General features: G+C 41.0%; 1 protein-coding gene across 7 annotated transcripts in view; it reads right to left on the bottom strand.

Moving 5' to 3' along the window:
* Positions 1-101: 101 nt before the first annotated feature.
* The window catches only part of Mtmr2 (myotubularin related protein 2), a 72600-nt gene continuing 46303 nt past the window's right edge, over positions 102-26398 (bottom strand). For all 7 annotated transcript variants that reach the window (XM_020184166.2, XM_020184167.2, XM_074066865.1 and 4 more), the window contains 10 exons: positions 25616-25717; positions 24581-24664; positions 16736-16885; positions 15856-16044; positions 10391-10576; positions 8184-8390; positions 5325-5417; positions 2890-3003; positions 1532-1708; positions 102-1248 (listed from right to left, as the gene is read on the bottom strand). In XM_020184166.2, the coding sequence (XP_020039755.1) occupies positions 1087-1248; positions 1532-1708; positions 2890-3003; positions 5325-5417; positions 8184-8390; positions 10391-10576; positions 15856-16044; positions 16736-16885; positions 24581-24664; positions 25616-25717 (1464 nt within the window). In that variant the 3' untranslated portion in view covers positions 102-1086. The remainder of the gene's footprint in view (positions 1249-1531; positions 1709-2889; positions 3004-5324; positions 5418-8183; positions 8391-10390; positions 10577-15855; positions 16045-16735; positions 16886-24580; positions 24665-25615; positions 25718-26398) is intronic.

Below are 26398 nucleotides of genomic sequence, written 5' to 3'. Positions count from 1 at the left end.
ACAGGCTCAAAGCAAGCAAGCACTCCTCAAGAGATGCTCAAAACAAACACTTTTCTACAAAACCTAAAAAGCTTTTTTAAAAAAAATGGCTTTGGACAGAGTTTAAAATCAGTTGAAGTTTCTTTTAATTAAAAGACCAAGGGACAGGAAGCTCCTTTGTTACAGTACATTACATTTGGCTCTTACACAGAGTAAATACGTATCAGGAGTCCAATGTTTACACCAGCACCCAACTCTCAGGTGAACAGTGAAGCACTGAGATTGTAACTCATCTTTACGTGCAGTTCTTTGGTAGACTCAGTCAGTTAGTGGAATTAGTTTGCACTAGAAAGAAGTAGTAAAACACCTCAATTTGAGCGTAGTGCTTTTTTACCATGAGCTACTTACACAGACTTCAGGTAAAAGTTGATTTTAAGATTTTTAAATATTGCCTTAAATCTTCCCATTAGCATCAAGGTAAAGCTGGGGCAAAAAGGCAAAATGTCTTCCATGATGCTGCCTAAAACTGGGCAAATGGAAATCAATCTGAACCCTGGTGGCACCACCGCTTTGTCCCCTTCATCTCCCTGAAGCACATCGTAAGGCATCATTTTGAAACTGCTACCTGAAGCACCCTACTTAAGCCTAAGTAACGTAAACAGCTACTTTTCACTACTGCGCTGTAATACCCTTGAGCCTCTGCCTTCTACTACAGAGTTGGGAGGTGATGAGGTAATCAGTTCTACAAGGCAAGGAAAGCTGGAGCCAGGCTACCGAATGATTTTGGCCTCAGAATTTGTGTGGATTTGGTTTGAAAACTCATTCCTTTGTACAGTAAGCTTTCTCCCATCTCAAGTTGTATTTTGATCTTACCAGATGCCAAAGTTTTCAAGACAGCACTTTTTGTTCCCACTGGATGCAGGAGTGACATGTTCTGCTGCTCTTTGGGCGACCAGATTAGTGTCAGAATCCATGTTATTTCCCTTAAGCCACCTTAATGCTGCAGTTCAGCTCATCTGAACTTTTCCATGGATGAGATCAGAATACTCAAAGCTGCCACTGTAATGAAGACTTGGCAGCAGTGCTGCCCCCACCCTCATCATCCTTTCACACGACAGTCTGGACAGGAGTGACGCAATGAGCAGGAGAGCTGGCTCTTTCTGAGGAGGAGGTTGATCGGTTGGAAATCTCTCTCTGCAGTTCCTCTACTTTTTTCTGAAGTTCTGCTCGTTTAGCAAGAAGTTCTTTGTATCTGTTATGAATGGGTTCCTATGAGAGCAAAGCATATATACAATTACTCCACCAGGCGACCCCTTGTATTGTTCCCTTGATGGTGCCATGCATGTGCTTTGAGCAGCTGGAACCCATCAGAAGTTAAATTCAGGTCCTGCTGTCACCACTGCTTTTGCACTAGCTAGTCCCCAGAAGTTAACCAAACAAATGTCTAAAGTCATTCAAGTGAGTCAGGATTATAACCTGTTACAACTGAATGGGCAGAGTGGGAAGTTTCAAGTTGCAGTGCACAGAGGAAAACTCCCCTCTTGTACTCTACCTGCGGTTTCATCCTTGGATTCCACCTGATGTAATAGCCCACCCACAGCTCTAGGTGGCGCATGCTGGCTACTGGATAAAGGACATGATTGGAGTAGCTCCCATAGAGAGGATTAGTGAAGTCTTCCAGCTGGCTGTTGATGTAAGACCACAGTGAAACAGTCCTTTTAGGAAGATTCTGTAAGAAGGAAAAGTAGATGAAGATTCAATTTGCAGGGCTATTTGTTGTCATAAAAATTCACAAAGGAGGAACACTCTAGAAGAGACCACATGTATTAGAATTAAAGGGCACTGGGAAAACAGTGTGTTGTCCCAGTTACCTGTGACCTGGAAAAATGGAACCAACCCAAAATCTCACCAACAAATCTCTAACACAATGGAATTTGTTACAAAGCCATAAACAGAAATTGCACATGCTACAACACAGATGAACCACGAAACATACTAAGTGAAACTCAGAGTGAAGGCTACCGTAATTCCATTTACATGAACGTATAGGCAAAACCGTACAAACTAGGAGAGAATGGGGTGATGAAAATTTCTATATTAAATGGCAACACCAGGAGAACTTGAAATAAACTAAGAAGTATACACACTTTATACAACTTGTACGATTAAAACATTCTTTCTTCTTTGGCTGGGTGCAGTGGCTCAATCTTGTCATCTCAGGCTACTTGGGAGGCCAGCCCAGGCAAAAAGTTCTCAAGACCCCATCTCAACCACTGGCTTTGTAGGAAAGCACAAATAGGAAGAAAAATTATTCTATCTGCCGTCAAGGAACTCACAGGGAGCCCTTACCACTGGTTGGTTGGTATATTTTTTTGTAGTACTATGTACATCAAGGGTCCCCCTGCACCACTTTTTAAGTTTTTGAAATAGGGTCTTGCTAAGTTGCCCGAGCTGGCCTCTAGCTTTCAATCCTCCTGCCTCAGCCTTCCAGGTGGCTGCGGTTATAGGTGTGGCTTGGCTCTGGAAAGTTTTTCTGTGTGGTGTCTTCTCAGTGTTTGGTCTTTTATAGTGTTCATCTAAAATGCCTTTTTGTGTGCAGAATACGTTTTGGGATTTGAGCTACCCATATCCATCCAATTGTAGCTTTCTGCTACTTACACTTTTCTGAACCTGCTTTGAAGGATTTCCATCCCCCTTTCGTACATGGAACAGTGGGAACACTGCACTCTAGGATCCCAAATACTTCACTTGTCTTTGGCAGAATTTGGCTGATGACTGACAGGCACCTTCATCCTTGTGACTGCATGCATGCAGGAAGTGATCCACATACAGCTTAGAAGACCAACTGCCTGGTTTAAATATACCCGAGTGCGTCCTTGTGGGGAGAACCAGGAAAGTGTCATACTTCACCTCTTTTCCTCTCTGTTGTTCACTGTTGCAGAGGAATGTACCAAACAAACAGCTGTACAAGTGGTCCAGAATGGTAATCAGAAAATACTCGTTGAACTCAAATGCGGTAGGAAACTGTAATTGAACCCAGAACACAAAGTTAAGGCGTGTCTCCCAGCACGTGCCTCCGTGTCGTGAGCAGATCCCATCTAACAGCCTTTAAATCTAGTAACTGTCAAAACTACTATCAAGCCGTGTGTAGTATTATCTGCTGGGTTTTCTGTCCAGAAATCCTTTATCATCTTTTCCTGTGCAGCAAGGGTTTCAGTGGCTGTTGTGGTTTCTGGACCCTCTGTTACACGTTAACCTCACAGCAATGATATTCTTTAAATATCAGGATGAGATGTGCAGATAATCTGCAAGTCAACCTACTTAATGTGTCCCTGGAACATCCTGTCAGTCCCTCACAACTTTGAGAGTGTGTAACACAAAATAATCTGGTGGGAATAATCAACGGAAGAATTGCAGGCCTCCGAAAGGTAAAAGGTTTAGATTGACCTATCCTATCAGTATTTCAAAATAGATCAGAAGCTTCTATGTAAGACTGCCACTTCCAGAGTTGTGAAGAAGAGATCCCTGGATGTCTGGACTGATGGCTAGGGAAAGGGTTTCAGGTTTTTATTTCTTATGCAAAGTCTTGGCATAGAAGGAAATGGCTCAATTGAGTAAGCAAGAGTAAGGATGAACGCAGCTTGGCTGTGAAGCTTCCCAGACTTTAGGACGGTCTAGGGCAGGGCAACAGTGACACGGCAGACCTCTCTAGCCAAGTGAAGCAGTGACCCGAGCGTGTGTCAATTACGGACAGCAAACTGGCTGTGAGCAATGCGCTCAGATCCCATCTCCTGTGTGTTACACACCACCCATCCACAAACGCACCCTGCTCGTGACAGCAGTTTCAGCTGTGAGAAGACAGCTCAGGCGGGACCACTTCCTCACAATGACCTCTAATGGAAGGGGTGAGGAAAGGCATGTACTGTGTTTGGTTAATTACTTCAGAATGATCTGACAGATGTGGCATTTAGTCCCTCCAGTGTAGTGTACTCTTCCATAAGCACTGTGATAGCTAACAAGCATGGCTGGCTGGCACTTTGTGTTCACATAGAGAAACAGCTAAAATAAAGACCAGTGTAAAGCACTTTTAATTTCTAAGAGACAGATTCAAATTGACTTTGTACTGTTTAATAATAGTTTCAAAACCAGGGTTAAACTCCTCTTAGAGATACAGCATGGGGCTGCCAAACTTACCAAGGAAGAAGTGTTTACGTACTCTTCTTTGCTTGGTTCATGGACACAGCAGTGCTAACAGTCAGACGCATCAGTGGCTCCAGGAGCTTAAGGAGCTTTCCTACCCTTCAGTTACTCTTTGACCTTGGCCAGGAGTCAGGTGGGGTAGTGGTCAACAGTGGGTCCAGTACCCAAAAAGGGTAGGTAGGAGTCGTTTAGCTACTGGCTACCACCTCAAGGGAAATCCTCCCCAAAGGCCATCAGTTATAAAAACGGAATTCATATTTTCACTAAATGTGTTAAAACCCCAGGCACAACAAACTTTAGTCACACCTATGACAACACTTCATTTACCCAGCAGGTTTCAAAATAATCCAAGTTGAAATGCTGTAGCGGGGCAGCGGGAACTCTGATAAAATGTAAGTGATTTTACCTAAGGCTTACCATTTCCTTTGAATGAAACAGCATCATCTTTTAAAGAAGTGTGATTCCAAAGTCAAGCAGAGCCACTAACTGCCCTCATACACATTCATGTGACAATCTAGCTAAATACAATTCAGACTCTTAGCTTAAGGCCTGATAAGCCCTGGGAATGTGCAGTTAGCATAGCTGCCCTCATCTCTGGGTTATCGAATGGTTCTCTTGAGTTAGAAGAAGTCATATTTTTAAGACTGACCTTGGACCTTCTATAATAAACCATTTTCGCGAGTATTTTGCTGATGATATCTTTCTAAACCATTTGTCCCATTTGTAGTAATATTTCAGATAAATCTATTTGTTAAAAGGCCTTCAGAAGGTTTGGAAAACGTATTCTTTCCATGTCTGAAAAAGCACTAAGTCTGTTCCCTGCGTTGCTGTGATTTCTCCAAACACATGGTATTTAGCTGGACTGTGTGTTTCTTCACTTCTGTAGTACTAGAGATGAGCCTAAGTGAGCAGTTACCAAGTTACCACTATTTGTTCAAAGGAAGGAGACTTCTTGCAAGTACCGATACCTCAAGATGAAATTCAATGGAATCACACTGTAAAACACTTAACTGTTACCAAGTTACACCGTGATGATAACACTGACTTTGAACCTTATCAGAATCCTAGGTTTTCAGTGACCGGGTCTCCCTACTCTGGCTCGGAGCTGAAAGCAGATGTGGAAGAACGGACTCCAGATGAGTTACCTGTCTTGTCATCTGCCAGACACAGTCGATGAACTGGAGGAAAACAGGTGATCTGTCTGCATCTGCGTGGTTCTTGTCCCCATGGCCAACTCTCTGTAAAAAGATAAATAGTGTATGTAGGATTTGTCACTTCATCTAAATAATCTTACCTTCTAATAAAAGTAGGATCTAGTCAGTATTTTTAATTTTTTTCAAGAAAAAAAATTTTTAAGCATTAAAGGGAGAAGAAATCACCATAATTCTACCAAGCAAAAACCTATTTAACATTTTAATATGTAAACTCCCAGGGTTTTTTGTCTGTTTGTTTTTTGACATGAAATGCCTGCAATATGAGTTAGCACTTTGTTTAATAAATGAAACGAAGATCCTGGAAGGTTAATAATGGAAAAGCACAGCAGACCTGAGAGCCCAGACTTCTGTCCTGGAGACTGCCCTCTGAGATACAAGATCCTTACACAGTGGCTTCAGAGAGCACCTTTAATGTCTTGGCCAGGGAGTGAAGAGCACCTCCATTCATCAGGACAAACCACGTCAGCACCACCTTGGAAAACCTTCAAGCTTCTGGGTTCTGTCCTCCTCTAAGGACCATGGACCCAGATGATTCAAATTAAGCCAGACTCCTTAGCCCAAAGCACAGCTTCATCCTCAAAGTGTGGCCCACAGACTTTTCATAGTAATACTAATACATCATTGTTTATTTTGTCTTCTCCCGTGTGGGACCTAACTACATGGCTATCACTGTATTATACCCTGCCAACACTCATAGTGAAAGAGGGAGAACCTCAGTTTTTCTTAGACAAGTGTCTTTGACAAAGCAGGAAATACTAATTTCACTAAATTTCACCCTATGGGCACACAGTTTTCTCAACCTGTGTGAAAAGATGGGACAAGTGCCCAAATGTCACCTCCATTATCCGTCCCTGTGCTGCTGCATGCTGACAAAGGTAGCAGGGAGCACATGGTTCCTGGGGCCACTTTTCTTCACAGAATGATTGGAATGTAAACTATGGTTAGTAAGACTCGAAACAACTGACAGTATCTGTTGCTCATCATTAAAAAAAATCTAGATTTTTACTGAGCACTTTCTTGGTAAAATCAGTGTTGGTATTAACAAATATGACTTATGACACTGAACTGTGACATGTTAAACTTGGAAGAGCTGCATGACATCATAAGCCACTATTTTCTGAATAGAAATATAAAATTCTTGGAATCACTGATAATTGTTAACAAGGTCTGAAACCAAAAAGTTTGAGAATTGTTACACCTACATTATGTGAACATATCTTCTCAAATGGATGTCCTTTAACTGTCAAAATTTATAAAAAAAAAAAAAAACACTTTTCATACTATAATTAGAAAAAAATGTGGAAGACAGCCAGAACCAACAATTTAGGAATTCACAGCAATTTCAATTGAACTCATGACTGAAGTGTTTGCTTACTGTATAGAGAACTGAAAAATGTGAGCTATCTGAGGAGACGGCTTAGCTACCCTACTTTATTTAATAGTTCAAACAACTATATCAAACTGTTCTGTCTAAGTTATTTGTAAACACTGCCAGTACACCCTGCTAACGCACGGGCACAGAAAGGTGGACCTTTCAGAAACACGTGGAGGAAAACATCTCCCCAGAACCCACGGTCTTGGCGCATGGCACCTTCAAGCAATTCTGTAAATCTTCCCTCTGTTTCAGCCACAACACTTGATTGCCCTGTTGCTCTTGCCTGGCAGTAAGCCTCTGCATGCTGAATCCTGTGGTCACAGCTAACATGCATGGACAACACAAGGTTACTGCTTGAGGTTTCTGACTGGAAATACAGGTTTAACTGCTGAAAGCCACCTGGACATTTAAAGACCCAGGAATCTCAAGTATGGTATTAAAAGGAGCACGGGCAAACGTAGTCTCTTTTAAAAAGAGACGTACTAACCCCTGTCCTCTACTTAAGAGGCTGTGGTTGGCTCTGGGTACCACACTTGGGAGAGGACACCTGGCTGGGATGGTATGGGCAGAATGCAAATGAAGACGGTGGTGACAGAACAGACAGCTCTCTGCCAGCATCTGAAGGGGAAGGGAATGTGTTCTTGCCTCTGAGGGGAACACAGGACACTGAGACACAGGGCCCTGGCACTTTCCAGGTGAAAGTGAACAGCTTCAGGAAAGGCACTGCTTGATGCTGATGTGTCAGAAAAGAAACTAAAGTCTTTCATCACCTTTGCTCTTCTGCTACATACTTTGCACTCAACGGTAAATAGACAGTTCAAATAACAGTGAACGTGTAAACTGAAATTTGTTTACATCAAAATAAATCTTGAACAAGAAAAGGGGCTTAAAATCTCATTTCCACAGACTATCTGCAGTGCTCTCGGTACTTACGGTCATCCTTGTTTTAGTGTTTTAAGAAGCGTAACAGAAAACTGAGTTTAACGTATATCTTTACTCCGTAATTTTAATCCCAACCTGATTTTTTTGACCCTTATCCTATGTAAGCAATGCTACTTTATATAGCCACTTTAAATTAAAAATAATAATTAGGTGCTTTGTGATTCCATAACCATTTGTACAGCTGTTCTTTGGCTTTTTTGAGACAGGGTCTTCCTGTGTAGTCCACGCTAACCGAGAACTCACAGTCCTCCTGCCTCGGCCTTCTGAGTGCTGGGATTACAGCACTACTACCCACAGCTACTATTCCGAACTGTCACTGGAGGGAGAAACACTCATCACATTAAATGAACCTGATGTTTCCAGGACAAAGAGCCCTGGCTCCAGAAAATTCTCTTGAATTTATCCCTCTAGATAAATGCTTGGTGCTCAGTCCTGATTTTCACGCATCTTGAATGTGAAGGCTCTGTACTCACCAGCTGGAATCGATGGCCAAAGCTCAGCCACTCCTTCTCTACGAGGACTTCAAAGCCTCGGATGGTTCGATAGTAGCCATCCAGCATGAGCATGGCCAGGGCAGTCAGCTGGGCTGTGCGGTCCCAGCCGTCACTGCAGTGCACCACCACAGAAGTCTTCCCCGACTCCACCTTGTCAGCGATCCTCAGCGCCCCAGCCAGGATGAGCTGCAGAACAGAGCTGAGTGAGGCTTCCAGCAGGCATGCCCTAGGGCTCTGCAAGGACTTTGGCACGCTCATTTGTTTACACAGCAAACATCCAACGGGAAGGTAGCTCTGAGAGCTAAACAAAGCAAGGGCGTAAGACTTTTCTTGGAGTAATTAAGTTCTACCTGCTTGTAAGAATCACCATACGTAATAAAAATGACTGACATGCCAGCTGAGGCCTAAAGTTTCTATTACAGCAATACTTTCTTAACCAAATCAGAAGTGCCTGAAAAAAATGATACTGGATCTCAAAGTATTCTGTAGCACATGTTATTCTGACTATAAAGTTTCTATGTCAGGTTGCAGTGGCCGCATGTGCCTCACAGTGACACTCTTCCCTAAGCACAAAAATTACCATCAGATTCATGTGTCAGTTTACCTGCCACCTAGAATAATTTCAGCCCTCTGGTAAATATGCAGAAATCTTTTGCAAAAACCTTTTCTGAAAAGTCTTGAGTGAAAACTAAACAACCAAAAAGGGAAGAAAAAAGTAAAATTCCCTTTTAAAATGTGCAGTAGCACCTCATCGTTCTCTGCAGCGACTGTATCCCGTCCACATGGAGAGAGGACGCCATTACACGTGGATGACATCACACATAGAGCACATCACAGTGAGGAGAATGAAAGGAAGTGCACTGACTGAGCTGGAAATGACTGATGCAATCTCGGTCTTAACTACACTTCAGAGTCACTTGTGAGCAGCTAAAAACGGTGCTTCTGACTCAATTTTACACAAGTCTCACCTATAATGTAGGTGCTTACTGACTTAGTAATCAGTAGTCCAAAGTTAGTTAAGTCTGGCTGGGAAGAGTTATCTGTCCATTTGTTCATAAAGTCAGATTTATGGAGTCCCTTCCTTTACTGTACAGCAGGCAAGGCTGCAGGTGCTGGAGGCAAGAGCAGTGAACAACACACTACCCGGTCAGTGAGGCTTACACCGGGGGCCCATGCGGACACAAGTGAGCAAGGAAACAGCACATCAGAATGCCGTGAGTGAAAAGCCCCAGCAGCACAGGGAGAGCTAGCAGAGCTGTTACTTTGCGTGGAGTGGTGGGAAGAGGCCTCTGAGAGGCTGGTCTTTGAGGCAGCCACACTGTCTCAGACCTCGAGGAAACTTGTTTGTCACAGCCACAGCAAGCGTCTTGGAGAGCTGTGGAACTGACATGGCAATGCTCCACAAACACTCAGCCTGTTCGCTGGGTTCCAGGTCAAGGCTTAGGGCTTTATACTTCACTTACTAAGCTTAATAAATATGCCCTTTGAGTACTGTTTATAGTTGGCTGCATTCAAGCTTCTTAGCTTCTTGAAGAGAAAAAAAATAATAAAAATTCTCCATAATTCTCATTAATTCAGTCTGGCTTTTAATTTTGTCTGAATTTCAGAAATTATCAGATGAGTACAAGTCTATTAAACATGAAATATATTTTCCATTTCATCATATTAATATATAGGTTCTTAATTAAATCTGTATATTGGTAATCTGTATCACTGAAATTCAGATTATATTTGAAGAATATTAAATAAAATGGTTCAGTACTCAAGCATTGATTAGCATGTTAGGTAAACTAGTGTTCCCATGGCATTTTTCAAATGATTTAACATTCAAATCGTGTGCTCCCCCTCGTTTCTCTCACCAGATGGCTTTAACTTCACAAACCTTCCAGTGAATGCTTACTGGGTACCTGCTTGCACAGGTAGTGCTTCCCTACAGCAGTCTGGGTCTTCTTGTGTTTGACATACCGATTAAGCAAAAGAAAAAGAGTTCAGAAAAATGGATCTAATCTGGGAAACTGGAAGAAATGAAACATGAACTGGGATCTGAGGGATAGGGAGGATTCAGATAGGATGGCAGATACAACAGAAGCAAATGCACATCCACTGTTGGAAAGGCACCTTCAATGGACTCCAGCTGTGATGGCTAAAGCAGACAAAACTGCTCATCTGAGACACGTTACACATACCTTGATATGTTCTAGCCAGTGAGTAGACTCCAAGTTAGACAACCAGTGAGTTTCCTCAATATTGGGATACACAATCTCCTTAAGTTTCCGTAAGGACTCTCTCATAACATGAATATTGTGGATATCCAGAAAAACTAGCTCTGCATTTTGATAGGCATCTTCGCTTTCATAACCTCCACCCTTTGCCTGGAAAAAGGCACAATCACAGGACGTCATAAGTGAATGTATGCCCATTCTTTGTAAACCCATTACAAAGCTCCATCAACTATCAAAACACCTGAAAGGAGATGCATGTTACTAGTGCCTGGGGCGCTTCCATGGGGAAATGCAGACGGCTCAGGCAACTTAGCACAAGCACACTCCACCCTGTGTTCACTATGAACAGAATACATGCTCATCTTCATGGGCTGTTAGAAATGTTACATGAGAAACATGAAACATTTCAAATCCCTCCATCCTGACTCCAGCACACTTCCCTTCATGCTGACGGGAACCCCCAGACTCAGTTCCACCTCAAGGATCCCAAGTCTGGCTTACCTCCTGCCTGTCCACCCTATTTGACTCAATACTTGCAAAATAAATTCTTTACCATTTTAACAACTTCTGTATCAGAGTTCTACTGCTGTGACAAAATCCCTGAAGAAACAACTTAGGGAGGGGTTACTTAGGCTCCTGGTCTCAAGTGTCTGGCCTGTGGTGAGGAAATACATGAAACATGAGAACTGCATCTCCTGGCAGCCAGGGAGCAGAGAAGAGGAACAGAGTAGCCTTCAAAGACATGTCCCATGATCCACTTCTTCCAACCAGCCTCCTTCCACAGCCCCAACACCTCCCAGCAGTCTGTCACATTCTGAGTCCATCAGTGCACCCACTGGGTCAGAACCTACCAACCTGACCTAACCCCACACAGACACCAGCTGTGCTTTACTACTGTCCTAGGCACTCCCGCTCCAACCAAGGTGATAAATCAAGATTAAGCATCACAACTTGCTCATATGTTAAACACATACTCATTTTAAAGAATATAAGCAAAGGATGCTGTTTGGCACCACTATCTTCAAAGATTTAAGTCTGCATCTAAAAACTGAGAAAATATTTGGTATTTTTCAAAATAAGCTACAGCCGGAAAGGAGAACCTAGTTTTTCTGGGCTTAATATTTTTATTTTATGAAATATAAGGGAGCCAGGGTGAGGGTGGGAATGGAGTGGGGTAGAGGGGGAGGCTGGGAATGGTGGGTGGGAGTGGGGCACAGAGACAAGATGGAGCCTAGATCACGGAAAGCAGGCCTCCTATCCCCTAATGGGAAATGAAAAGCAGGCTCACCAGCCGACACATCTAGCCTTCCCACAATGCTTCAAGTAAATGATGTGTCCTTAAAAAGCTTCAGGAGAACTAATTCCACCAGAATGTAATTCAAATCCCGTACAAGCTACCCTAAAATAGCATATTCAGAACATCCTGCAGACAATGCCCCTCAAGCAAGGTAAGCACATTTAAAAAAATGAGCCGGGTGCCAGTGGCTCACGCCTGTAATCCTAACTACTCAGAAGGCAGAGATCAGGAGGATTGAAGTTCAAAGCCAGCCCGGGGAAATAGTTTGCAAGACCCTATCTTGAAAAAACCCTTCACAAAAAAAGGGCTGGTGTAGTGGCTCAAGATGTAGGCCCTGAGTTCAAACTCTAGCACCACACCAAAAAAAAAAAAAATGATGGCATGCATGAAAACATAAAATTAAAAAAAAAAACTGAAATTATAGAATTTGGAAATATTATAAATATAAGAAATAACTCACTTTGGAAATAAAAACTAAAAGAAACCCAATAGCAACTTAAAAAGTTGGTGAAAAGAAGTCTTAAAAACTAAAACAGATGAAAGACATAAAAAGGATTCAGGAGAAAGTGACAATGAAGAGAGGCAAACACCAACACCTAAATAACAAGAATCCCTGAAGGAGAGAGCTAAGCCAAGGAAGAACAAATACTAAAAATACCAAAAGTCACAAACTGAAACACCAGACGCATAGTTAGAACATAAATCCAGAACACAACACAAAGACACCTTGAAAAATTAACAAAAACCCCTAAACCAAAAACTATTGAAAAAAGAAGATTCTTTGGATATTCAAGGCAAAAAAGAATCAATGACTTAGAAAGAAAAAATACTTAAGCTTAGCCAGGCATGGTGGCGTACACCTGTAATCCTAGCTACTCCAAAGGCAGAAAGTAGGATTGCAGTTCGGGGCCAGTCTGGGCAAAAAGTTAGTGACAACTCACTCAACCAATGAGCTGGATGTGGTGGTGCACACCTGTCATCCCAGATACACAGGTCGCATATGTAGGAGGATTGTGTTCAGGCCTAGCTGGGAAAAACATGCAAGGCCCTGCCTGAAAAATAACTAAAAGCAAAAAAAAAAAGGGGAGGGCGGAGGGGGGAAGGGGAGGAGGATAAGGGGGAAAGAGAGGCCTAGCTTTAGTGGTATAGCATGAGCATGAGGCCGTGAGTTCTACCCTCCAAAATAAAACAAAAAACTTTTTGAAAGCAAATCAAGTAATATATTTAAGATACTAACAAAAATCAAATGTGAGCCAAAGACTTTCTACCCAGCAAAAATGCCTTTCCAATATAGAGGATACAAGCTGTTATCAGCATGCACATACTCAGAGAACCTTGTTCCCATGCTCCCTTGCTAACATCTCCACACAAAGGGGGAAGGGCCAGACAGACATCAATGTAAGAACTAGTCACACTGGGCACAAGCACAGACTACACTCCTCCCTCCATATACCTTTGGGGTCAGTCCCAGGACCCCATGGACACCTAAAGCCTAACATAAAGGATGTGATTTTGCCAGAGCCTGTGCTCACCCTCCTGTATGCTTTAATCATCTCTCAATTGCTTGTAATGCCTAACACAATCGAAGTCCTGTGTGTATTTCTTTGGGGAATAATGAAAAGTATGTACTCATTTGGTACAGATGCAATTTTTAAGAAGCATTTTCAGCGTGCAGTTGGTTGAATTTATGGATGTAGAACTAACCTTACAGAAATGAGGTGGAGGGGATGTGTATTTATAAAGGAGTATTTAGTGAAGGCTGTGCTCTCTGAGGATGCAGACCCAATACAAAGCATCTTACAATGGTGGAGAACGTGAGATCAGATGCAGAAACCTTTCTAGCTTTCTGGTGATCACTCTAGCGATGAAGTGGGGACAGTGATTCTGAGACTGACAGAGCAAATGGGTACCACCGCCCGTGTCCTCAGGACAGGACGCTTGGTGTGGAACTAGGGAGTTCAGATGTGATGTGCAAGTGAGGTAAAACCTCTCTGAAGGCACGTCCACCTATGAGAACACATGGATGCTGTCAGAGGGACAAAGGAACCACACCAGCAGCAAGGCACGTCCTTAGCCTCACGTTACAATTTTAGTGCCAGCTGCCACTCACAGAAACCAGAACTTGCTGGAGAAATGCCTACTGCAGTCTGGGCAGGAAATGTACCAAATCTCCTGATGGGTTTGGTACATCCTGACATAGCTGACAGTCAAGATTACTGTGCAACAGCTACCTGAGATGACCAACTTACAAAAAGAAAAGGCTTACTTTGGCTCACAGTTTTGGAATTGTCAGCTCACAGCCCCACTGCAGCCTGTGAGGAGGTGACGTGGTAGCAGCAGCACCCTGGGGAGCAAAAGCATTCACCTCCAGGCCAGAGAACTAAGGGTGGAAGAGGAAGGGCCCAGGTTCTTTAAGGACCTGGCCATCCACAGTGAACCTGGAGAACTCCCACTTAACCCTTCCTCAGTCACAGGCTGGGGACAAAATCTTGAACAAGTGGGCCCTCGGGGGACACTTATCCAAACCATGGCCACTACTATGGCCAAAGAGGAGGAAATTTACTTCAAGAAAATAGTATTTACTTCAAAATAATACTAAAACTTTTAAAACTATCACTATGGTAGGAGAAGACAGGAGTAAATTCATTACTGGGGAAAGTGGTAAATAAGAATCTTCAAACATTTTTCCTGTCCTTTTCTGTATGAATTTAACTGCCCATTATCCAAAATACAGACCAGAGAAAGCATGTCTTTATAGGAGAATTCAATTAGCAGCAAAAACATAATGAAATGAGAGAATCGCCATTGGGCAGCCCCAGTGGGTTAACTATGCAGGCGCACACACTCATCTCCATGTGCCCCAGGACGTATGTACACCCACAGCCTTGCTAAAAGCACTGAGTAAGTATGTGAGCACACCTCCGGATTCACCTGACAGAAATTCAGGGAGAAGAGAAATCAAGGCCACACGATACAGTCAGCAAAATCCTGGCTGCAAGTGCTCTACACATAAAATTTACGGAGAAGTTAGAGGTGGGCCAAGGGAACCTGGAAGACACACTCAGCAGTTTTCAAAAGTTAGCAACACTAAGGAAACCATGAAAGAAAGGTTACTGTGAAAGAAGGGGTTACTTTTGTTGGACAGAAGGTGAAACTGAGTGGAATGAGGCATGTGGACTTGTCCAGCAACATTTTAATTCTTGATATGGGTTATCATATCAAGATATGATAAGTCATTATGTGATAAGTTATGAAGCCATAAAATGCTGCTACTATGAAGGTAAAAATCTGAAGCAAAAGGGAAATATACTTTCTAAATTAAAGAAGTGATTTCCATAGCAAAGTACGTATGAGAATGATAAAAAAAAAATACGACGAGGAATCTAACATTTCACCCTACCATCTTTCTTGCCTTATACTCCCCCCTCCCATTCCTCTCATCCTAGAAAAAATCCTGTCTCATTCCTGCCAATCCAGAACACAAGGCACAGGGAGGGACAAGCAGTTACTGGGAAAGCGAGCGCCCGCTCACTCCTTACTGATGCCCTGCAGCTGAAACACTAGGCCACGGTGATGCTCCTGCCTCGCCTGCTTTGAAAGGTGAACCTACAGTTCAGTGGGGAACGTCTGCCACCACAGTGCCTGAAAGCGCTGCGCGGGAACACCCTGTACAGCTTGAGTGAATCTTCAGAAATAACCTAACCGTCCAACAACAGAACCCAGCCATCACACTTGGAACGCATTACAGAACAGTTTGCCCTGGGATAGAAAGAGTGCATTTGTTTAAAAAGGAAATTAAACTTACCCGTTTTGTTTCAAATATGTGTATTTCCATGCAGACACACAGGTCTGGAAGCACAACCACGGTTTAACGGTATTTCTCATTAGTTACCAGGCTTGAGGTGTTTTAAAATATCTTCATCTTCTTGCGTATCCGTATCAACTAATTCTAATTTCTGTACCCTGCAGTCTTAAAAAGATTAAGTGCCTAACTCAAAATCACATCCCAAGGAGATGAGCTGAGAGAACTTTACCTTCACCTCCGTGGTGCCCCATCAACTGAACAACAGCTCACCTTAGGAACAACAGCTCACCTTATTAACTACAGCTCACCTTATGAACTACAGCTCACCTTATTGGCAACAGCATTCACGCTCGGCCGGGCATCAAATATGAAGATCTTGTGAGACTGTGCATTGGAGTCCATGATAGCCTGAAGGTACTTCTCGTCCTCTTTGCTCCGCTTTCCACTCACCCCCACCATGGGCTGGCTACATCGGGTGATGGTGGCTTGGCTTTCAGGATGAATCCATGACAGCACCTTAATGGGAGAACACGGTGACACCCTGTACATGTGTCTCTGTTTGTAATTCTTCTCCAAAACACTCTACTCTCAAGCTCTGCTTTCTCATAGATCCAAAGCTGGCCAAAAAAGGATACCTCAGGCTTTCGGAAAAATCATCACCTTTCTTTCAAGCCATCTCTGTCAAGTGGAAAACTTAGTCTAATTCTTAATCAGATACTGATTTGTGAAAGTCGTTGATTACTGCTATCTTAGAAAAAATACATCAAAAGAGGGCTAGGTCAGCCTCACTGCTAAAGTGTATCACTGCGTCAGCAAAGCTGCCCAGCTCTACACGCTCCAGAGTCTGTGAATTCTGTATCTAAATGCATTTGAGCTCATCTTTCTAGATCCAGCCCTTCTTCATGAATTTGTAAAGATTTCCTCTTGTTTGGCCTTAATGAACAGAACATGCATCCCACGACTGCATAATGCCTGAGGTTCACAAACCATGAATACCATACAGGGCAAATGTCCTCACGTTAAGAACCAACAATTCTGTTTTAACTCTTACAGTTTAAAAATCTTACAATTAAGGCTTTACTTATCCTAGTAACTCAATCTCCAACGTCCCCACGAAGACAGGCTGTGCCCCTCTGCGGCCCCTTGCCTCCAGCCTTAGGTCAAGCACAAGAGCACTTGCAAAGTCTCCTCACGGTGGCCCACTTACTGGGATGCGGCCCCGTGACCTGAAGGATGCTACTCTCTTTAGTTCTTCATCGGGAATATTTGCTGGCACAACCAAGAGGGCAGGGTATGTGTCACAAAGTTCATATCGTTCATTTATCCTTGTTATTCTCCAGCTTTCATTTGGAATTCCCTACACAGGAAATAAGACATAAGACAAATTATTAACACCAGGACAGTAGCCATCCTACTCACCCTCTCCATTTCTTAAGCTGTTGGAATAGCTTGGGGAAGGAGACATTCTAGTGCAGGGTTCTGTGTTCATTTCTGCACCAAATATAATGTTAACAGATCTACTGATTCATTAAATATTAATGGACTGTAAGTCTGTGCTAAGCATATCCAGGCAAGGGAGGAAGGAAAGAAGAAGACTGCAAATGTTCCCTGTCTTAAAAGAGAACAGTCTCATTGGATTTGATGGAGTGCTGCCACTCATGTGCACAGGGATTTCAGATGACAGCAGAGGACGGTACAGCTGTCACTTAACGTACTGCTCCTACCCTGCAGTACTAATGCAATGCTGCCAATCTAAGAAGAAGCTAGAAATGCCAGCAATGATGGGAAATACTGAAAACAAGATCTTTGTTTCATTTATCTATTGGAAGTTTTTATTGTTTGTTTACTTTTGCAGTGCTGGGGATCAAACCCAGGGCTGTGCACATGCCAGGAAAGTGCTCACCACTGTGCTGCACCACCAGTCCAAGAACAACTTCCTAAAAACAATTATTAAGCACTCAGGTTCTTCAGTATGTGCTGTTTTATAAATAGTGTCCTAATTCACATATAAGATTACTTAGCAAAGTACTTAAAATTTTTGTCCTTTGTATAGAAACTAAAGCTATTACCTTAAGTGGCTAGAATTTAGAAAATTTAAGTATTTTACGCTTTCTGATCCCTGAAATCTCATCAAGACAGAACTGAAAGAAAGCAATTTATAGTAACAAATACATCTTTTGAGCATCTATGATGTGTAGACACCATGCCAGCCTCTACATACAGTCACATTACCTTCCTTTTGCATATGAAGAAGCTGCAGACTATCCCTGAACCAAAGCTATCCATCAGGAAGTGATACTGAAGTCATGCATATTCCAAATCTACCCTTTTTGCATAAAAGTACGTTATTCCTCTCACCAAAGGACTTGCTCCATCAGAGGGTTCCTTGTAGTGCCTTCTAACTGGCAACCTTTATGAAGGAAGGGTTGTGCAGATGTACCTGCTATCACAAAAGACTGCACACAAGCTGACACAGGCAGCACAACTTTGCACAAACAGCACTTCTAAAAGACAGCTGCCAGCAACTGTCAGCTCAGCCATGCTTGTTACTAATTTCTATGGTGCATATTTTAATAGGTAAAAGGTGCCTTCCGATATGCTGTTAATCCTTCAACAATCCCATACAGCACACCCATCACCAACAAAAAGGTACTGTTTCACAAATGACTCACTCTGAGTAAGAGCGAGCTGAAAGTGAAAATGAAGGCTTTTAAATGATCTGGAATTAGAACATGATGATAAGTGCAAACAACTTTTGAGCACGCCAAAACAAGCAGATTAAATACTTTTAAACCACTGGATTTTATGACATGGGAGTTACCAGTTTTTTTTTTTTTTTTAAACAGATGATCTGTTCTAAGATGGCAAAATATCCAAAATACATTCATGAAAAAGGTAGAGAATAGTATTCGTGTTGTTCTAGATAAACTTTAAGAACAATGCGCAAACATACACACAAAAGCTCCACAGGCATAAAACCCTTGAGGACAGGTAGACGCCAGTGACAAGCAGTGCCCACAGGGAGCCCTGGCAGCTGGAGCTTTATGGGAACCCTGCCTCAGATTTGCCCTGACTCTGAGCGCTGTACAGAGGGCACACAGTGCTATTCTCATGCCTGCTAATTTAAAGGGTCGGGGTCCACGGGACGTCCACTGTCGTCCACTAAGAGCTGGGCGCTCAGCCCTGCCGCCAGGCTTCCTAGTCCCACAATTCGCTTATAGACACAGTTGCTCACAGATCTTCTTTTCTTTGTAAAAATAATTTTCTCTGGACAGTTATCTCATCTGCTTTCCAAAGTTCTATGTTGAATGCTGCTAAAACAGACAATTTCGCCCAGATTCCTCATCTTTACAATTTTAAAGACATTTAGATTTTCTGGATTAACAAAAAACTTGTGCTGTTACTTCTAGACACTTTTTTTGTTGATTCCCATTTATTTTGTATTGTTTTTTTATATCTTACCAATTGTTGGTATAATAAAACAATGGGAAATTTTAAATTTCACTTGCCACATGTGATCTTAGTAACAAACTCAACCTCAAACCACTTGAAGATCTTCAGCTCTCTAGTGATGGTGTTTTATTCTCCTGGCTTTGCAAAATAAAGCTAAGTAAATTAGAAGCTTTATAATTAAAGGGGAATGTCTGAAATACAAATACAAAAGTCACAGCTTAAGGACTTTCATATTCAAATTCTAAAATAATTTGGAGAGCAAATCTATTGATTACCAAGAAACAATGTGCTTGAACTTAAACTTGTAAGAAAGCACAGTGGGCATGAGGAAAGTTCAAACAGAAACAAGTCTATTTTAGGTAGAGTTTAAGTGGTGCAATACAGGAGCTCTTTGTGAAGTACTAACTATATTGAGGAGGAATGGTTCACTTAACAGATTTTAAGACTGGATTCTACTTTAATCTTAATGTGGTGAGCTGCACTCATAGGTTTTCTAAAATTAGTGTGCACTACCTGAGTCAATCTCTCAAAATTCCACATAGGCATTCTGAATATATTTACAAGTACAACTGGCCTACCATTTTTTTTCTCATTGTCCTCACAGGAGTTTTAATTTAAGGTACGCTAGATTCATATGGTGAAGAAGGTGACCTTTTAAAACACTTTTCTGAAAGATTTTTATGATGTGTCTTCCTTAAATGTGTAGTAGAACTTACCCCTGAAACTTGATACAGATTTGTGTACAGATAAAAGGTTTCATGGGCTCTCCATTTCGTCTTAAATCAGTTCTGGCAAGCTGTATTTTTGTAAGCCACTGCTCATTTCACCCACACTATTTAATTTAATGACAGGCATTTAAAATACAATATTCTGATAGTACCCTTAACATCTACAGGCTAGCAGGGACACTCTCCTCTCTTTCTAACACTGCTTACTTGGGAATATTGCTTCACAAGTCTCTCTTGAGGTTTGATGATGCTATTAATCGCTGCAGAGATACTATTACTGTTTCTGCTAATCCTATCTTTCTGTCCCATTCATATCTGTTCATATTTTTATTATTTTCTTCCTTCTACTTTCGTTAGGATTTCCTCATTATTCCTTTCTAACTTTCTAAGGGGAACTTCAGCTCATTAGGACTGTTAACATTTCTTTTCTACCATGTGCACAGTGTTATACTTTAGAACACACAATCTTAGCAAATTCTAGTATGGTAAGTACCTTTCCTCATCTTGCAGACAACACAAGGGCCTTTAAGCACTGCTGATTCTTACCCTTCTTCTGAGTCATGTGTCACTGATGTCTTACACATCATATACTTAGACACATGGTTGTGTTCTAAACACTCTGTTCATTTGCATCTGCATTTCGTCTGCTCAGTGATCTCTCATCTTCTGTCTGGACTCACTTTCATTCTGCCTGATGTTCGTCCTTTAGAGTTTTCTCTGACTGTTAACGTTTTGTCTAAAAATATTCTAACTTTCCCTTCATTTCTGAGGAATATAGTTATTGGAATGAAATTCTCAGCTGGTGTATTTTATTTCCACACACTACAAATAAACTGACCCTGTTTCTAGCATCCACTGTTGCTTTTGTAAAATAATGTATTAGTACCTACTTCACAGAATTATAAAGATCAAGAATTACTACCTAGACATCTGTAACAAGCAATGAACCCAAAGCACAATAAAGAGTCTCCCAAAAAACAAGTCTAGGACTTGACAGATTCACTGCTGAGTTCTACCAGACCTTTAAAGAAGAACTAACACTATCACTCCTCAAACTTATCCATGAAATAGAAAGGGAAGGAACACTGCCAGTATCATTCCAGGAAGCCAGTATTACACTCATCCCAAAACCAGACACAACAACAACAAAAAAGAATTGTAAGTCAATCTCTTTAACGAACTTAGATGCAAAAATCTTCTATAAAGTACTGATGAACTGAATTTAGCAACATTATCAAAAAGATCATAAACCACAATCAAGTCAGTTGCATCCCAGGGATACAGGGATGGTTCAACATATGCAAATCATTAAATGTAATACAGCACATAAACAGAAGCAAAGACAAAAACCACTTGATCATCTCAATAGATGCAGAAAAAGCCCTTGACAAAATTCAACATCCTTTTATGATAAGTGCTCTTGATGAAACTAGGAATAGAAGGAATGTACCTCAATGTAATAAAAGTTATATATGACGAGCCTATAGCCAACATCATACTACATGGGGAAAAGCCAAAACCATTTCCTCTAAAGTCAGGAATGAGACAGGGTGTCCGCTTTCTCCACTCTTAATCAACATATTCTTAGAATTCCTAGCTAGAGCAATAAGACAGGAAGAAGAAATAAAAGGAATTCAAATAGGAAGAAGTCAAACTATCCTATTTGCAGATGATGTGATTTTTACACCTAAAAGACCTGGAAAACTCCACCCAAAACTTCTAGATATCATAAACACCTTCCACAAAGTAGCAGGATACAAAATCAATTAATGAAAATCAATAGCCTTTCTATATACCAGCAGTGAACACACTGAGAAAGAACATAGGAAAACACTTCCATTTACAAAAGCCTCAAAAAAATACCTATGAATAAACTTAACAAAGAAAGTGAAAGACGTTTACAATGAAAACTATAAACAATTGAAGAAAGAAAATGAAGAAGACTGCAGAAAATGGAAAGATCTCCTACACTCTTGGATTGGCAGAATCAATATTGTAAAAATGGCTATGGTACTAAAAGCAAACTACATGTTCAATGCAATCCCCATCAAAATTCCAATGACATTCATCAGAGATTGAAAAATCAACCAAAAGTTAATCTGGAGGCATAAAAGTCTGTGAATAGCCAAGGCAATGCTGAGCAAAAAGCCCTATGTTGGAGATACCACAACACCCAACTTCAAACTGTACTACAGAGCCATAGCAATAAAAACAGTCTTGTACTGATATGAAGATCAGTGGCACAGAACAGAAGACCCAGATATGAATCCATGCAGCGAAGCCCACGTGATTTTTGACAAAGGCATCCAAAACATACAATGCAGAAAAGACAGCCTCTTCAACAAATGTTGCTGAGAAAACTGGACATTTGCCTGCAGAAAACTGAAACTAGGTTCATTCCTATCACCCTGTACAAGTATCGACTCAAAGTAGATTAAGGACCTTAATATCAGACCTGAAACTTTGAAGCTATTACAGGAAAGAGCAGGGAGTATGCTAGAAGCAATAGGCATAGGCAAGGACTTCCTCAGTAGAACTCAAGCAGCTTAGCAACTAAGAGAAAGGATTAACAAATGGGACTACATCAACTAAACTAAAACACTTCTGCACAACAAAAGAAATGTTCTCTAAATTGAAGAGGCCACCCACAGAATGGGAGAAAATCTTTGCCAGCTGTACATGTGACAAGGGATTGATAACCAGAATATACAAGGAGCTTAAACAACTAAACTCCCAAAGATTAAATGGTCCAATGAAGAAATAGGCAAATTAAGTGAACAGAGGCTTTCAAAGGAAGAAGTCCAAATGGCCAAAAAACACATGAAGAAATGCTCAACATCCCTCATCATAAAGGAAATGCAAATCAAAACCATGTTAAGATTCCACCTCACTCCTGTTAGAATGGCTACCATCAAGAACACAAACAACAACAAATGTTGGCAAGGATGTGGGGCAAAAGGAACCCTCGTACACTGCCGGTGGGGATATAAATTAGTACAACCACTATGGAAAACAGTATGGAGTTTCCTGAAAAAACTACAAAGAGAACTGCCTTATGACCCAGCAATTCCACTCCTCAGGATATACCCAAAGGAATGTTAAGTCAGGTTACAACTGCACACCTGTGTTTACTGCAGCACTACACACAACAGTCAAGCTATGGAAACAGCCTGGATGCCCCACTACTGATGAATGAATTAAGAAAATGTGGTACTTATATACAAAGAATTTTTTTCAGCCATAAAGAAGAATGAAATTTTGTCATATTCGGGTAAATGGATGGAACTGAGAACACCATCTTAAGTGAAGTTAGGTCCAGAAAGCCAAAGGCCACATCTTCTCTCATCTGTGGAATAGAGGCCCAATACAAACACAAGCAGTATTATGAAAAACAGGAGACACTAAGGGTCAGTCATTAACGGGAGGGGGAGGGCAAAAGAAGGGAGTTAGGAAGGTGAGTATGGTTGATGTACTCTCTGTACAAGAATGAATATGGAATTTTTAAACCTGTTGAAACCACCATAAGATGGGGACTAAGGCAGAAAGGAGAAAAATAGAGGGAATGAACCAATTCGGGTTACAATACATATATATATATAAAAATGTCACAATGAAACTGTCTATATAGCTATCTTATACAAACAAAAATGCCTTTTTTAAAAAAATAGACAACAGGAAGGTAAAACAGGTTCTGTCTGTGGGTTGGCACCAGTGGGAGGCGGGGCGGATGTAGGGAAAGGGAGTGTAAGACTGAATATTGTGGGACTATCATGTACTCATGCATGAAAATGGAGAAATGAGACCTGCTGAAACTATTCCAGGAATGGGGGGAGATGGGATAAAGGAAAATAATGGAGGGGGTGAATTCAACTATGATCTATTGTAAGAACTTTGGTAAATGTCACAATGTACCCCAGTACAAAAATAATAATAATGAAAAGATTAAAAGTTGAAAAAAAAATGACTATTTAGGAAAAACTTGAGGAAAGGCCTGGCATACATATGTGCCATATGTGTGCACCACGTGGTTTAGTAAATAAAACCAATACACAAGAGGATTTGTTAGTTGACAAATATCTACAGTCTCCTAAGCATCACCATGCAAGAGTTGTCTACTACATGCCGGGCACAGCGCACAACCTGAGGACACAGCAGTAGCAAAGAGATATGGTACCTTCCTTCTTGGAGCTCAAAAAACACCAAAGAAGCAACAGAGATGATTATTTCAAAAGCTGGGGACACTGGTGAAGAAAGAGAAAGCAAAACATTTCAGCACAGGAAAGACAGGAAGAACATAGGGGAAATCCTTGCAAAGACCACCAGGAGGAGTTAGGCTTCAATCCACATGTAAAATAAAAGATGGAATGAATTTGTATCAAATGCGGAGGGGGTGCTCTTATTATGGCTACTGACCAAAGTAAATCAACAAAACAGGAAGTTCACTACGTCCTCAATGAAGATGCAAAACTTTCAAACATTCATGTAGCGCTAAATTATAAGCAACAGAATTATTAACGAATTTCTTTAGAATTAAACCATAGGATACCACAGAAAGAAAAAATCTGAGTGACTAATGTTAAGGGTATATAATAATACTGAAGTTTACATATACTTATCTTATCTTTATTTTCATAATGATTAAACACTTTTTTAAGTAAAGTTGATACTTATCAACTCTAAGATGAGTAAAGATTTATAGAAAATCACTGATATATTCTGGAAAGTAGTTCAAACAAGATGAAAAGGAAACAACCACTGGGGTTGGCTTAAGTAAAAACAAAACCCTGAAGAGCTGTTTACTTCTGCTCATCACATGCCCTTCATAATGAAAAGAACACAGAACACTAAATCTGAAACAATAAAATACATACCTGCCTTCTATACTCCAAAGCAGAGTCATACAGTTTCCACCCATTTTCAGGGAATATTTCTTTGTATTCAAAAGCAAAAAGAGGCTACAAGAAAGTAAACAGTTAATAGTTTAAAAAGACATATAAGAAGGTAATGAGTCAGAAATACGTCCTTAAAAAGTTTTAATTTACTTCTATCCAAGAATATTTTATCACATTTTAAAAAAATAGTTCTGTATTTAAAGATGTACTGTTTTTAACATATTTTTTAAAGAATAGAAAAGCACAGAGAAACAACCCCAAAAATTCATCACAGCAAATGTATCATATTCCTTGAGATATCTTTGGTAGCTTTTGTAGGTTTAAAACCTAAATAATGAAGACATTTTCAGAACAACAATCTTCCAACACAATTCACAGTTTGAAACCACAGATAACAGCAAGTACATAGTTCTGAAGTTCACGCCACATCCTAAAACAAACCAAATAAGCTTTTTTATTTTTTGGCATACAACCTGTATGCCAAAAATAATTATCATTTTTATAGACATAATGGCAGAATTAGCTATGATGTTAAAACAAATTAAAGTGGAGGCAGAGAACCAGTGCTGCTTCCCAATTCCCCCAGTGATGCCCTCGGGTTGTTCTCATCTCTGACGGCAGCCGGACTGCGGTGGAAGTAAGCTGCACAGAAGAAGGGAGGCAGCCGAACACTCTCATGAAGTGGGCAGTTCAGCCAGAGTCCCAAACTGCTAGTCTTAACTGTTAGCTCCCAACTACAAAGGAGGCTTCAAATCCTAATGAACACCACGTGTAGCTTTCAGTCACGGAAACCCCAGACACAGAGATCATGTAACTGTAGAATGTTAGTAATGGAATGGACCCTGAAATGAGCTAGTGTTCCTATCTAAACAAACAGACTAAATTAAACCTAAATTATATGTTTGGTTAAATGTCAAAGCAGGGATATAAATTAGGAGATTCTATACAACCTAGTCAAGTTTCTTTATGCCAATAATCATAACACATACTTTTCAAATATTATAAGCATCTTACCAGGCTGTTAGAGACAGGAAATGCGTATTTCATGAGATTCTCAAATATAGATCTTCTCGTTCGCCCCTCAGGTTTATGAGCAAATCGTAAATTCCTAATATCCTAGAAGATTTAGGATCCAAGTTAAACACCATTCACTTTTTATTTAATGAATAAATAAAGTTACTTGGAACAATCTTGTAAAGTGTTAAGATCTGTAAATATGGAATACAACAACACACCACAGCTCCTAGAAGCAGGGGAATTATAACGGTTCACTGGGAGAAATAAAAAGAAACACAAGAAGGCACTTAATACCGATCAGGATTCAGAGGGCAGAAAATTTACCTATGCTTGTGGACTCAACATGGGCCAGGAAAAGCGGAAGCAAATGATATAAGAACTGGAGATTCCAGGCACTGTATCTGAAGCTTAGCATCATGACTAGCAAATACCACCACTCCCTGTGGACCCCCACTTTTGTCATTAAAACCTGAATAGCTGTTACTACATTTCCACCATGTCTGGTGAAGATTTTTCTACTCACTATCCCTTCGCAGGACCATTTCCATGTAACCTTCTCTTCTTAAGCCCACTGCTCCAAATCTGACAGAACCAAACTGTTACTAAAGATCTTCCCCACTCCATCTCAAGTTCCCCCACTCATCTTCCACCTTCCCCATTCCAACTTCAAGTTCTCCCACTCCATCTCAAGTTCCCCTACTCGCCTCTAAGTTCCCCCACTCCATATCAAGTTCCTTCCACTCATCACCAAGTTCCCCTACTCCATCTCAAGTTCCCCCA

This window comes from Castor canadensis, chromosome 2, assembly GCF_047511655.1.
Source record: "Castor canadensis chromosome 2, mCasCan1.hap1v2, whole genome shotgun sequence".
Classification (NCBI taxonomy): Eukaryota; Metazoa; Chordata; class Mammalia; order Rodentia; family Castoridae; genus Castor; species Castor canadensis.
The sequence above is the reverse complement of the archived record's forward strand: the minus strand, read 5'-3'. Positions and strand labels throughout refer to the sequence as shown.